At 37.4% G+C, this 14,911-nt stretch overlaps 1 protein-coding gene across 11 annotated transcripts in view; it reads left to right on the top strand.

The window, feature by feature from the left end:
• The window catches only part of inpp4b (inositol polyphosphate-4-phosphatase type II B), a 244,590-nt gene that overhangs the window by 222,851 nt on the left and 6,828 nt on the right, over positions 1-14,911 (top strand). For all 11 annotated transcript variants that reach the window (XM_048196107.1, XM_048196108.1, XM_048196110.1 and 8 more), the window contains 5 exons: positions 118-244; positions 4,884-5,024; positions 5,155-5,252; positions 8,452-8,564; positions 10,341-10,495. In XM_048196107.1, coding sequence (XP_048052064.1) covers positions 118-244; positions 4,884-5,024; positions 5,155-5,252; positions 8,452-8,564; positions 10,341-10,495 — 634 coding nt within the window. The remainder of the gene's footprint in view (positions 1-117; positions 245-4,883; positions 5,025-5,154; positions 5,253-8,451; positions 8,565-10,340; positions 10,496-14,911) is intronic.

The following is a 14,911-nucleotide window of genomic DNA, read 5'->3' as shown; positions in this document are numbered from 1 at the left end:
AGAATGAAGAACAGTGAAGAATATGAAGAACAGTGGACAGTTTAACTGTTCAGGACAAACAAGGGACTCAAAAAGGTTTTATATATATATATATTAACACAGATCTCTTCCACACAGGTGAAGAAATAGGAATGCTGGAGGACATGGAGGTGGGAATCTCTGACCTGCACAGAGTGACCTTCAGGATCACAGAGGCAGCGTCTGAAGAAGCAGTCAGCCTGCAGCCCACCATCAGCGGTAGACGGTGAGAGAGACCCCCCCCACACACACACAAACACAGGGTGTATTCATATACAGGGTTCCCACAGTCATTAAAAAAAAACATGGAAAATCAAGGAATTTTAAAACTGCGACACGTCGGAGCCGGTAGCATTACGGGTAGCACAGTTGCACTTCTGAAAGCCTGAGTTTGTCCTGGCTCGTAGTACCTTCTGAGCCGTAAGTATTTATAATGTATAATATTTAAAATGTATGATGTTACGAAAGATTTCTATTTCAAATAAATGCCGTTCTTCAGAATCAGAATCAGAATGTGCTTTATTTGCCAAGTGTGCACAAACACACAAGGAATTTGTTGTGGTTTTCTACAGAAGCTCTTGGTACACACATACATATGACATGAGAACAGAAACATTTAAATAAGTAAACTAAGAAAAAATAATAATAAATAAGTAAAATAAAATAAATAATACTAAAGTGGTATACATCTGGATCAGAAGACATACAGATTTGTATTGTATATACAGCAGGATGAATAGAATATATATATATATATAATTACGCAACTAATTTTTTCTCTCTCTCAAGTACTAAAAGTGAATACTAAAACAGGGGTAATTGCTATGTTAGCTGTTTAGGCTGGAGATAGCGTTGGGGAAAAAACTGTTCTTATGCCTAGACGTTCTAGTGCACAGAGATCTGTAACGTCTGCCTGAGGGCAGAAGTGCAAACAGGTTGTGTCCAGGGTGAGAGGGGTCTGTGATGATGTCACCTGCCCGTTTCTTCACTCTGGTGTTGTACAAGTTGTGAAGGTTGGGCAGGTGCATACCAATTATCCTTTCAGCTGTCCTAACAATCCGTTGCAGTCTTCTTATATCTGATTTGCTGGCTGACCCAAACCAAACAGTTATAGAAGTGCACAGAACTGACTCAGTAACAGCTGAGTAAAACTGTTTCAGCAGCTCCTGTGGCAGGTTGAACTTCCTCAGCTGGCGAAGGAAGTACAGTCTCTGCTGGGCCTTTTTCGCAGTGAAGTCAATGTGGTTGTCTCACTTCAGGTCCTGGGAGATGGTGGTGCCCAGGAACCTGAATGACTCCACTGCTTCCACAGTGCTGTTCATGATGGTGAGTGGGGGGAGTGCAGGGGGGTTTCTCCTGAAGTCCACGATCATCTCCACTGTCTTGAGCGTGTTGAGCTCCAGGTTGTTAAGACTGCACCAGACAGCCAGCTGTTCAACCTCCAGTCTGTTAGCAGACTCGTCTCCGTCCCGGATAAGGCAGATGGCTGTGGTGTCGTCTGCGAACTTCAGGAGCTTGACAGTGGGGTCTTTAGCGGTGCAGTCGTTTGTGTAAAGGGAGAAGAGCAGTGGGGAGAGGACACAGCCCTGAGGGGCGCCGGTGCTGATGGTGCGGGTACTGGATGTGAGTTTTCCCAGCCTGTGTGGGGTGTGAGACCAGGTCTTTCAAACCTGCAGTAAAATGTATTCAGCTCGTTGGCCAAATGTTGGTTCTCCACAGTGCTGGGGGATGGGGTCTTGTAGCTGGTGATGGTTTTCAGGCCCTTCCACACTGATGCTGGGTCAGTAGCTGAAAGCGCATAGCTTCTCTTTGCTACACTGATCTCCTTATTCAGTGTGTATTTGGCCTGTTTGTACAGGACTTTGTCCCCGCTCCTGTAGGCATCCTCTTTGGCCTGGCGAAGCTGTCTGAGTTTTGCAGTAAACCAAGGTTTGTCGTTGTTATATGTTAAATAAGTCCTGGTGGGAACACACATGTCCTCACAGAAACTGATGTAGGATGTCACAGTGTCAGTGAGCTCATCCAGATCAGTGGCTGCAGCCTCAAAAACACTCCAATCAGTGCAGTCGAAACAGGCTTGTAGGGCCCGCTCTGTTTCGCTAGTCCATTTCTTTACAGATCTTACTGCAGGCTTAGCAGATTTCAGTTTCTGCTTGTAGGCTGGTAGAAGATGAACCAAACAGTAATCAGAGAGTCCCAAAGCCGCTCTGGGGACAGAGTGGTATGCATCCTTTAAAGCAGTGTAGCAATGGTCCAGTATGTTACTGTCCCTGGTGAGGCATGTGATGTACTGTCTGTATTTAGGCAGTTCACGGGTGAGATTAGCTTTATTGAAATCACCGAGAATGACAATGAAAGAGTTTGGGTAAAACTGCTCTGTGTGTGTGATCTGATCGGCCAGCTGTTCGAGCGCCACGCTCACGCACGCATCAGGAGGAATGTAAACATTCACCAGAATAAACAAAGAAAACTCACACAGTGAATAAAAAGGCTTACAGTTAATGAAGAGAGCCTCCAAATTAGGGCAGCACATCTCCTTCAACACTGTCACGTCTGTACACCAGCCTTCGTTGATATAAAAACATAATCCACCGCCTTTCGTTTTCCCCGACGACTCGGTGACGCGATCCGCTCTGAACAGCTGGAAGCCCGGCAGATGAAGCGCGCTGTTCGGGATGGCTCCTTTCAGCCAGGTTTCCGTGAAGCAAAGTGCAGCAGAGTTGGAAAAGTCCTTGTTCGTGTGGGTGAGGAGAAGTAGTTTGTCTGTTTTATTTGTTAGGGAGTGGAGATTCGCCAGATGAATACTCGGTAGCGGAGTCCTAAACCCGCGCTGTCGGAATTTCACGAGCGCGCCGGCGCGTTTCCCTCGTTTGCGTTGTTTGGAGCGCTTGTATATAATCGCAGCTCCTCCAACTAGAATGTCCAGTAAAAAGTCTGAATGTTCAAAAGTCGGCAAAAAGTTATTTGGTGTGTTGTTTCTGATATCTAGGAGTTCATCCTTAGTAAAGCTGATCGGAAAAAAGTTACTCAAAACAGGACAAACAAAAAAAATAACAAAAGTACCAAGACGCTACACTTTTTCATGAAAAAAGTTTCTTTTGTTTCTTTTGAAAGTTTCTTTTGAACTTTCTGTTCATCAAAGAATCAAAAAACAATGTTTAACAATTTCCACAAAAATATTAAGCAGTTTAACCATTTTTAACATTGATACTAATCAGAAATGTTTCTTAAAGGTGCCCTAGAATTAAAAATTGAATTTACCGTGGCATAGTTAAATAACAAGAGTTCAGTACATGGAAAAGACATACAGTGAGTCTCAAACTCCATTGTTTCCTCCTTCTTATGTAAATCTCATTTGTTTAAAAGACATCTGAAGAACAGGCGAATCTCAACATAACACCGACTGTTACGTAACAGTCGGGATCATTAATATGTACGCCCACAATATTTGCATATGCCAGCCCATGTTCAAGGCATTAGACAAGGGCAGCCAGTATTAACGTCTGGATCTGTGCACAGCTGAATCATCAGACTAGGTAAGCAAGCAAGGACAATAGCGAAAAATGGCAGATGGAGCAATAATAACTGACATGATCCATGATAACATGATATTTTTAGTGATATTTGTAAATTGTCTTTCTAAATGTTTCATTAGCATGTTGCTAATGTACTGTTAAATGTGGTTAAAGTTACCATTGTTTCTTACTGTATTCACGGAGACAAGAGCCATCCTTATTTTCATTATTAAACACCTGCAGTCTGTATAATGCATAAACACAACTTCATTCTTTATAAATCTCTCCAACAATGTGTAATGTTAGCTTTAGCCACGGAGCACCATCAAACTCATTCAGAATCAAATGTAAACATCCAAATAAATACAATACTCACATAATCCGATGTATGCATGCAGCATGCATGATGAACACTTTGTAAAGATCCATTTTGAGGGTTATATTAGCTGTGTAAACTTTGTTTATGCAATGATAGAGTCGAGAGCTCTCGGGGGGCGGAGAGCGCGAGCAATTAAAGGGGCCACAGCCTGAATCGGTGCATAGTTAATGATGCCCCAAAATAGGCAGTTAAAAAAATTAATTAAAAAAATCTATGGGGTATTTTGAGCTGAAACTTCACAGACACATTCAGGGGACACCTTAGACTTATATTACATCTTGTAAAAAAAAAACGTTTGATGGCACCTTTAAGCATCAAATCATCATATTAGAATGATTTCTGAAGGATCATGTGACACTGTAGACTGGAGTAATGATGCTGAAAATTCAGCTTTGATCATAGGAATAAATTACATTTGAACATATACAAATACAAAACAGTTATTTTAAATTGTAATAATATTTTACAACGTTATGCAGCACAGCTTTATGCACAATGCAGCCTTGGTGAGCAAAAGAGACAGTTTTCAAAAAATAAAAAATAAAACGTGCACTCTTACAAATAAATGTTCTTTATCAGCATCTATGATTCCATAAAGAACCTTTAACATCAAAGGAATCTTTCCATTCCACAAAACATTCTTTATAGAGGAAAAAGAAGTTGTTGTTGTTTTTTTTATGTTGTTTATACTAATTAAAAAGAGTTATTTTATGAACTCTTCATTTCAAGGTTCTTTGGGGAACCAAAAATCTGCGGCATCGCTGCAAAACTCCCTTTTGGGACCTTTATTTTTAAAAGTGTAGTGTACAAATATATGTGTACTTTGTGAGTCCAGTCTCTCTAAAATTAGTTTCAAGGGGAGGGACAAGGGGAAAGACTGTAAAATAATCTGTGGGAACCTTGTAAGTTGAGCAGCTGCATGCTAGTGTGGACAGAGTTGGAAATTTTTTTTTTTTTTTTTTTAATGCCAGAGACCGTTACACTGTCGAGGTGCCTCTCCCACATCATGCCTTCCAAACGCTCCCGGATGAGCTGCGCGAGGGCAAGCCGCTACGCGTGCTTCCCGTGCTCTTCAACGTGGGCATAAATGAGCAACAAACCATCGCTGAGAGGTACAAGCACTGACTGATAAACATGAAACACAATACCTGCAAGCCTGAATGCTTAGCAAAACACACAACGGAAAGCATGTCTGAGCTGATAAAAGATTATTGTGCTCTCTTTGTGCTCTCTCCCTCTCAGGTTTGGTGATATATCTTTACAGGAGAGAATAAACCAGAAGAACTTTGAGATTCTTGAAGGTTACTATAAATCCTTAATCAACACAGTGCCGTCTGAATGTAAGTTCAACACTCAAGAAACTGAGCTTTGTGTTTTATATTGCATTTAATCATTTAGCATACACTTTTATCCAAAGCGACTTGCAAATGAGGAGCATTGGAGACTATTTATTTAGAAACTATACTGATATTAAAAATGCAACAACAAAAAAATCAATTTCTTTATGCAACATTCGGTAACACTTTTTTAAGTTACTCTGTACTTACTCTTGTGATTAACATTAAATGATACATAATTAAAAGCAACTAACCCTAAACCAAACCCTAACACTAATTATATAGTAAGTATATGTTACTATTACTCAGTACTTAAAGGATTAGTTCACGTTCAAATGATAATTTCCTGATAATTTACTCAGATGTTCATGTCTTTCTTTCTTCAGTCTAGGGCTGTCACGATATTAGATTTTTCACACCACGGTTATTGTGGCCAAAAAATTGTACGATATCGATAAATCGCGATATTTATAGAATCCTTGGGGGGGAAATTTATCAGTCTAAATAATTTTTACTTTGTTTATTTAGTTTTTCTCTTTCATGGTTGCTGCACATTTTTTAAAGTCAAATTTAAGGCTTTTTAAGACTTGAAGAAATAAAAATTAATACTAGCCTATACATTATGGCTGTTACCTATCAAATTAAATCATTATCAACAAAATCCATCTTTGCAATACAGAGGTGACACAGAATGAGAAGTGGCATTAATATATTTACACAGCATTTACAATTTGTCTACATAAATTTAATTCAATATTTAAAAATGGATTTTTTTTTTTTTCTAATTTTAACTTTTTAATTAAAATGTCCCTTAAATATGAAACTAAACTAAACTGCCAGTAGGTGGCAGCAAGTCACTGTCTTAATGAGTGAGTGAGTCAACCGATTTGTTCAAATGACTGATTCATTCAGGAACGAAGCTCTGATTCATTCGTTCTAAACGCGGATTCAGTCAGTATAACAAAAACATTTCTGTTGCATGGAGGCTCTGTTCTGCTGTTCATCATTTTGAAATTTTCATTTGCGAAATAAAGGAAAAATAACTATATTAACAATACTGTGCCTAAAATGTAACTCACATTATTAATTTATTCATTTATAAGTTGAAGGAACATTGCATTTGTGCTGATTTGGGGAAAACGGCACTCTTGCTTGTGTGATATTGTAATACAACTACATCTTATAATATGATATAATGACAAAAACTCGTCAGGGCAAAAAATGCCCGTGTATGTTGAATTTTGAGGGCAAATAACTGCATGCATAGCTACATCACGCTGAATAAGACGAGTAAAGAAAAGGCGGTACTTATTCAAATAATCACCCTTTATTTAAATATATGAACACAGAAAATTGCTGTTAACAGGTTAATATAACATTTCCCATTCCATGACTAGTAAAATAATCACAATTTACCCTTCGCGCTGACTGTAGCTAGGCAAATCCTGCGGATTGGGCTGTCTAAGGAGCCGAAAAACTACCATACTGTCGAGCTTACTTGACTTTTTCCGGGTGGGGACAGAGCCTCGCACTCTCCCGCTCAGAATAGCTGCGAGCTGCATCTTCTTCTTGTTTGACAGGTGTCAGCGTTAAGGTGCAATACCGCCACCTGAGAGCTCAACCAGGTACTGGCGCTGGAGTATTTACATGTCTTGATATCATAAACGTCCTATTCATTTTAAATATTGTGGTTATCGCCATACCGGTATATTGAAATACACTAAATTAACAAGATATTGATATTTCATGCTTTGAATATCACGGTTATCGTCAATACCGGTATATTGCGACACCCCTACTTCAGTCGAAAAGAAATTAAGGTTTTTGATGAAAACATTCCAGTATTTTTCTCCATATAGTGGACTTCAATGGAGCCCAAACGGTTGAAGGTCAAAATTAAAATTATAACTAGCGATCCCAGACGAGAAATAAGCATCTTATATAGTGAAACCATCACTCGTTTTCTAAAAAAAATAAAATAAATTTTTTTATGTTTTAACCATAAATGCTCATCTTGAACTAGCTCTCTTCTTCTTCTCTATTAGAATTCCGGCAGTGTAGACACTGCTAAGTGTATTACTGCCCTCTTCAGGTCAAAGTTTGAACTAAATTGTCATATACAATATTCTAATGCAAGTATACAACAACTAGTTGAAACTTTAACCTGTGGAGGGCAGTAATACACTTAGCAGTGTCTACACTGCCGGAATTCTAATAGAGAAGAAGAAGAGAGCTAGTTCAAGATGAGCATTTATGGTTAAAACATATAATTTTTTTTTTTTTAAAGAAAATGAGCGATGGTTTCTCTAGATAAATTATCAGGAAATTTTAATTTGAAAGTGAACTAATCCTTTAATTATATAATTACTCTGAGGACACCTTAAAATAAAGTGTAACCCAACATTCTAATTTCTCAGCATTCTTATTAATCATTTCAGTAACACTTTACAAAAAGGTTCCATTAGTTAACTTTAAGTATTAATAAAAGTATTAATAAAATGGAGTGTCTATTTACACTAAGTGCAAATAGCGTCCCTTGTTGGAAAATGCTATTTACACTAGCTCTGCCCACCAGTGTCTGGTTGGGCCACTCAAGTTTTAAAAAAGAGGCACGGAATATCTAGGCCTCCCTTTGTTTCCGCGCCTCGTCCTGGGGGTGTCTGCACCCAAGACCATTCCCCCTTGAGTGGCGCAAAGTTCCTAGATTTATACTGACCTCCATTGGGCCATTATTGGCTACAGCTGTGATTCCATGCTTGCAGTGTGAACAGGTGGAAGTACTCACAGTTGATAACTTTTCCTAATTTGGACCTTCTCCTTTGTTCTTGGGCTCCTTTCTCCACCGTTGGATTGCCACAGTGTGTTCAGGCTCACTGCGCCACTTCTGCAGTATTTGTGCAGAGCACAGAGTCTCATGTTTTAAGGATTTGAGTGCAGGAATTCATTGTTCCGATACGTCAATCACGTCCATGGAGCGTGACGGCTTCAGATGATGAATGCTCCCAGCAGACGGATGCCAAGCTGCATCGCAGCGTGTCACATCTTGTCTTCTTTCCATCTCTGTTTATCAAAAGATAACATGTCCCCAGACTTTTCAGTCTCATCTTTAGTGTTTGTCAATACAGGGACAAACAAGCCCTCTTTAAACTTGTTGATGCATGACATCTCAAGTGTCTTCTGTCTTTGTCTCTTCTTTCCAAAGGCCTGCCGTGTTTTCAGTCACAGATGGACATTAAGGAACTGCTTGACACCCTCGGACAGAATGTGGTAACCAAGAAGAGGAAGAATGTGGAGATCCTGTGGCTTGCAGGAATGGTGAGGCTGAACTTGAGTTCATGGAGTCTGTGCAGGAAGTGTGTGCAATTGTGTTTCATAACCTCACATTTTCAAAACAATTTGGTGATTTTTTTACATGTGCTGAAATAGTATTTCAGTTAGCCCCACAAAATCCTTTTAATTCATGCCAAACTCATGAGAGATATTAATCTTGAATGTCTTGGACTTGAATGTCTTGAGAGTTTAAATTAATTTTTTCTCAGAATCTTGAGAACTAAACTTGTAATTGGGCTAAAGTAAATATGGACTTGATACTAGCTTGTGATTTTTTTTTTTGTTGTTTTTCACTCAAACCACTTCCTTCTGCTGCTTTTGATTTGATTCCCTCTTATGAGAGGGAAAAGCTGCCAATAACTGCTGGTCTGTTTTCTTTGTAATAATAACATTAGCGAAAAAGTGTTGTCAAACGATTCAGTTGCATATCTGTGTTCGCGCTCAGGAGAATGTCAGATTATTCCATTTACAATGTGTTTTCCGCATTGGTGAGCAATGTAGCCAATCACAAGTGTTAAAAGGGGTCATGAATTGAGAAATCTTATTTTCCTTGAGCTTTTGATAGATAATAGGTCATCATACTACAAGAATATACTGCAAGTTTCAGAACTGAAAGCTTGTTAGTCTAAAAACCGCTTTTATTGAAACCAAACCCAGATTCCAGGTTGTGGAATGTGCCTATTTATTACGCCACAGAGTGGTGAAAGACCACACGTGATTCACACGTGACAAGTAGTAGGTAAATAACAGACGTGACGCTAACCCTAAGCAATAAACTTGTTTATTTAAACTGTGATTAAATTATATATAGAAAATGATCAAAGAACACTCCCTTTACAATCGCTGGAGCTGTCAATCAAACAGTGTGAGTTTATCAGTGACTGAGTTGTGGACTCTTGCCAAAACTCCTGTTAGAATCTCTTATTTACATTATTGTGTTTCCAGTGTTAGTTATGATGAAAGCATTCGTTAGTGTGCAGAAATCGAGTTACAATGACAAGTGACAAGATCACTGTATTCATTCACTCAACATGTCTGTGATTGGCTACATGCTCATCACTGCAACCTTTCATGCCACAATCTAAATATAATGTTATGATTAACACTTTTCGCAATTAGTAAACCTTGAGAACTGTAATAGTAAAACGTGCTAAATGTTTTCGAGAGAGTTATACTTAGCTATTTCGAATGGAAAGATGTTAGCCAATCACAGCAGCGGGCGTTGACATTGAAGTCTCGCAGCAGACACGCCCCTTAAAACAGTGCGTTCAAATCAGAGGGCTAAAATCAAGGTAGGAAAAATGCCTTTTATTTCTAAATTATGACCATTTTTGATTTAAAATCATACTAACATTATAAGTTGCACTGCAGGAAACATTATAAAATAATGCAGTTCATGACCCCTTTAAGTGCTGTGTTTAGACATTATGTAAATAAGAGATCCAACTGTGCACAATACACGATATAGTCAAACAAACAACAACAAAGGAAACTTTATGTTCAGGCACATAGCAGGTGGAAACGAGTTTCCCTACCTTTCATAATGGACTTATTCTTAGTTCAAATCTCGAATGTTTTAATCACTCTCTTTCTCTGTAGTTTAAGTAGAAAAACAAAAAAAAACAACCCCAAAAGTTTGAACGTAATGTATGTGTATGTATTTGCATGTTATTTTATATATAATTCAACCATCAATTCATAAACACCACTTTATCCAGAGGCAGTGAAAGTAAAAACAATCTGTCACGTCTCTCTCCTCAGATCTGTCGACGGATGAATGGTATCCGTTTCACCAGCTGTAAAAGTGCCAAAGACAGGACGTCTATGTCAGTGACGCTGGAGCAGTGCTCTCTGCTGCGGGACGAGCACCAGCTCAATAAAGATTACTTTGTTCGTGCTCTGGACTGCATGCGGAGGTAAGCGCCCACCACATCCTTCCTCCGGTTCAGACACGTCTGCATGCATTAACATTTCACTTGACCTTTAACCTTTTACTTGACCTTTAATATCTCATTCTGATAAAGTCTGTCTTGGCTGTTTTAATGTAATTAGCAAAGTAACAAGCAGCATTTTTACCCAATATATCAGCATTATGCAATGATTAGAGATGACATGAAATCACACAGATCTACCCAAAAATAATTGCTCTATTCTATGGAAGCTTGTCTCTTCCAGGGAATATAAAATAAATAAATAAATTAATTAATTAATTAATTAATTAATTAAAAAAACTGTCATATTTTATTACTATTTGTCATGCTTTTCTCTCTGGAGCCCCTATAGGACATTGTGAAGTAAAAAGTTTAGATGGGAGGAAAACAAATGATGTCAGCGCTTTTGCGTTCCCCTGAGAAACTTTCTGTTCACTCACAATCTTGGCATTTTCCCAAGAATCTTTGCATTCCTCCCATCTCGTATTTTTTTCACTACCATGTCTCTTTAATAGAACTGTATTTTCCTTAGAATTGTGAGCTGTAAACTTGCAATGGTGGGAATTCTGAGAAAAAGTAAGAAATCAATTAAATAACTGAATCAACTGTCAAGTCTGGATTTTACGAGCCCCGTGGTGGTGGAAAAAAATTGGGATGGGGGGATCTTTATGAGCTGCGCAATATTTGTGTGCATTATTAACGTATGGAACTAACTGCAAAACTACTGCCAGCAAGCAGAACATTAAAGAGGAAGTGTTTGAATCTGAGCTCACAGTAAGGGAACAATAATATCTTTGCGAGGAAATGCAAATATCTTTGCGTGGGAATGCAAAGTTTTGCAAGGGAATGCAAAAGATTAAAAAAAAATAAAATCCTCCCATCCCAATTTTTTTCCACCACCACATCCCTTCGTAGGATTTATGCAGTGTTGGGGAAAGTTACTTTGAAAATTAATGCATTACAGTATTGCATTGCTCCCTTAAAAATAACTAATTGCGTTGCTTAATTACTTTTTAAGAAAAGTAATGTATTATGTTACTTTTGTGTTACTTTTTTCACCTGGACAGGGCTTGTTTTTTATTTAAAAAAAAGGTACTATTTTTGGACAAATGTTGGATGACCAGATATCTCATGGTGAAATACAGGACAGGTGAGCAAGGGGTGATCAAAAGATCAAAAGGATAAAAAATACAGATTTATTTTTACAGTCATCTTTGATCATATATATATATATATATATATATATATGATCAAAGATGACTGTAAAAATAAATCTGCATCGTTGACCACAATTATTGGCCTTTTATTCAATACTTTTTGCAACCTCCTTTTGCCAAGATAACAGCTCTGAGTCTTCACCTATAATGCCTGATGAGTTTGGAGAACACCTGAGAAGAGATCAGAGATCATTCCTTCATACAGATTCTCTCCAGATCCTTCAGATTCCCAGCTCCATGTTGGTGCCTCTTCTCTTCAGTTCACTCATTTTCTTTAGGGTTCAGGTCAGGGAACTGGGATGGCCGTGGCAGAAGCTTCATTTTGTGCTCAGAGACACATTTTTTGTGTTGATTTTGATGTTTGTTTTGGATCATTGGGTAACACTTTATAATAACTGCACGCTATTAAGCATCAGTTAAGCATTAGTAAATAGTCAATTTATCATTTATAAAACATTAACAGACATCAGTAAGCATTTATAAATACAGCTATAAATGCTTTGTTCTTGATTTATAAGCAATACCCCCAACACTGGATTTATGGATATGAAATTTGCTTTAAAAGCACACAATTTTAACAGCATTCTCCAATCAGTGTTCCATAACAGAAACGGACCCATTTCCTCTTTGATTTTTAAATAAATTATTAATTATAAGAGGTAAAAAAAAAAAAAAAAAAGTAAAGAATGTCTTGTGAGATGTTTAGACTTGGTTGTTCCCAAAAACAAAGATGCAGCAAAAGACACCCATGATGCAATAAAATACTTCCTAAGTATGAAACAGATCCCTTATCTCGAGCAGTATGTGAGCACTTAGTTTGGTTGAAATCCAACCCAGTGTAGCTAATGGGTGAAGATTAACTGATACAGCTAAAATATGTGACACATGCTTCCTGTTCATGTTTTAAAAAAAAAAAAAAAATGACCAGCACTGAGGGCCTCTGAGTTCAACATCAGTGTTCTCATCCAGCATGTGTATCACATGTATCATGTGGTTAATTGTATAGCAACAAGTTTTAAGAGCTTGACCGGTTGTTGTGAAATATAGGAGGCAGGAAGCTTTCGCCACAAAAGAGGATTGAAGCAGAAGTTGTCCATACAGGCGAGAAGGCTTTAAAAGAAGTGGAAACTTTCATTGACAGCTGAATATTATCACAGCACGTTACCTATTATAGTACTTCACTACCAGCTGCTTGAATAGAAACACGCACAGTTTATCCCGAATATTCCCAAACAAAGGCTCTTTTATAGAGTATAGGACTGTGTCACCTACTAACATAGTTTAATTTGAAGTTCAGATGCAGCATATATTGTTTAATCGTTAAATCTTTGTCACTCACGAGTACACATTCACTAGATTTGCAGTAATATTATTATTTTGCACACTTTGACTCAATAACATTGCCACTACTCATTTAACATCAAGAAATTATTTAAAGTTGGAAGAGTACCCTAGTAAAAAAAAAAAAAAAAACTGTGGTGAAAATCAAGTTTTTAATGTTGTTTGTATGTCTATGTAGTGTTTTTAATGTGCTTTAAGACAACCATGTGCAAATTAATAAGTCAGCACCATTGCTGAGTATTTTATGTCTGAAACTGCAGTAAACCAAAAACCCACGGTTTGAAATCGCTGGTGTTTGTGACGTCACAGACTACCTTGTAACCAATCACAACAACGTGCCGGCAGGCTTTAGCATATCATTAACTATGTCCGCTCTGAAGCAGGAAAGTCTCGAGAGAAGCCAGGTTATCCCGGTACATTTTCTGTTGATATGAAAAATTGTGTAGATTTATCAGTATAGCAAGTCTATTACGATGTTATGATGAACTATAAGCCTTTCTCCACTGACTTTCTGAGTTGTTTGAAGCGTTTGTAAGGATGTTGATTGTTAGAAGGCAGCTGTCTGAGATAAAGAACAGGAACGGTGTGTGTAACATTAGCAACACATTATTAGCTGTTTGATAACCTAGTCATGTACATGTATTTCAACTACATGTTGAAATAATTATTCCTTAAGTGAACTTTTGGAAAACCATTCTGGAAACACATCTGACCAACAACATTAGGCATGATTTGTAAACAAATACATTTTGGAGTTTGCACCACATAACCAGCTCCATATGTTTGGCTTTTCTGACATGGTATAGAACTGTAGCCTACTTGTGGTGATGAGGGCTCGGGTTCCAAATGTCTTAATTCATATTGGCAGTGATGCATACAAAAACCAATGCAATAAAACATTGCCAGATTCACGTTCATCTGTTTTGGATAAAACTGAAATGCTTCTAGTGCCGCTCACTAGAAGCTAAAAATGCTTCTAGTGCCGCTCACTGGACATTTCACTTTGAAACGGTCGTGAAATGTAATATCATTTTGTAGAAATGTTGCTGCATATTAGATCCATAATTCTTTAATATTAATGTTAATGAGTGATGTTTTATATATATTAACTAATTTATATATTAATGACATTTTCTGCTGACATTTCATTTTACTTACAAAATTATACAAATCATGACAGTGACAGTTTAAGAAATAAATGTGTCATATATTTCTTAAAAAGGGGAAAATCTTAGCTTTAATGTGGTATATGGCACATAGTCAGGATAATTATGGATCAAATGTGTTGCAGTTTTTAAAATAAGTTTGTTTTTACATCGGAACATGATTTTCTGAGCCCGAAATTCAGCAAATCTTTGACATGGTCTTAGTCAGTCAAAGATATCAAGGTTATAATTTCACAGATTATTCTTTGCATTATGTATAATGATTTTATGTAGAAAACAGGGAATCACAAAAAAAAAAAAAAAAAAAAAAGACTTTAGCTGGGTTTTCACTGGTGGGATCACATATTTAAGACTGATATAAAATATCAAAATAAATTATCAAAAAAAAAAAAAAGGACTGATATAAAATTATAATTAAACTTTATTAGGAATATTTCTTGATTGTACATTGCACATTTCTTAATATTATGCCTAAAAAAGTGTTTTAATATCAATATTAATATGGATTGTGTGATCTTTGTTGGATCTTTGTTGGATGGATTGTGTTTAAATGCAAGATATATTTAAAGTGTACTTAAAGTATACAATTATAAAGTGCAAAATTAGTTGCTAGTTACAATTTAGCAGACTTTAACCCTTTAACTGTCACCCCCACTTTTTTTTTTTAGACAAGAAAA

This window comes from Megalobrama amblycephala, linkage group LG7 (genome assembly GCF_018812025.1).
Source record: "Megalobrama amblycephala isolate DHTTF-2021 linkage group LG7, ASM1881202v1, whole genome shotgun sequence".
In the NCBI taxonomy this organism is placed as follows: Eukaryota; Metazoa; Chordata; class Actinopteri; order Cypriniformes; family Xenocyprididae; genus Megalobrama; species Megalobrama amblycephala.
This window is presented reverse-complemented; position numbering and strand designations above follow the sequence as displayed.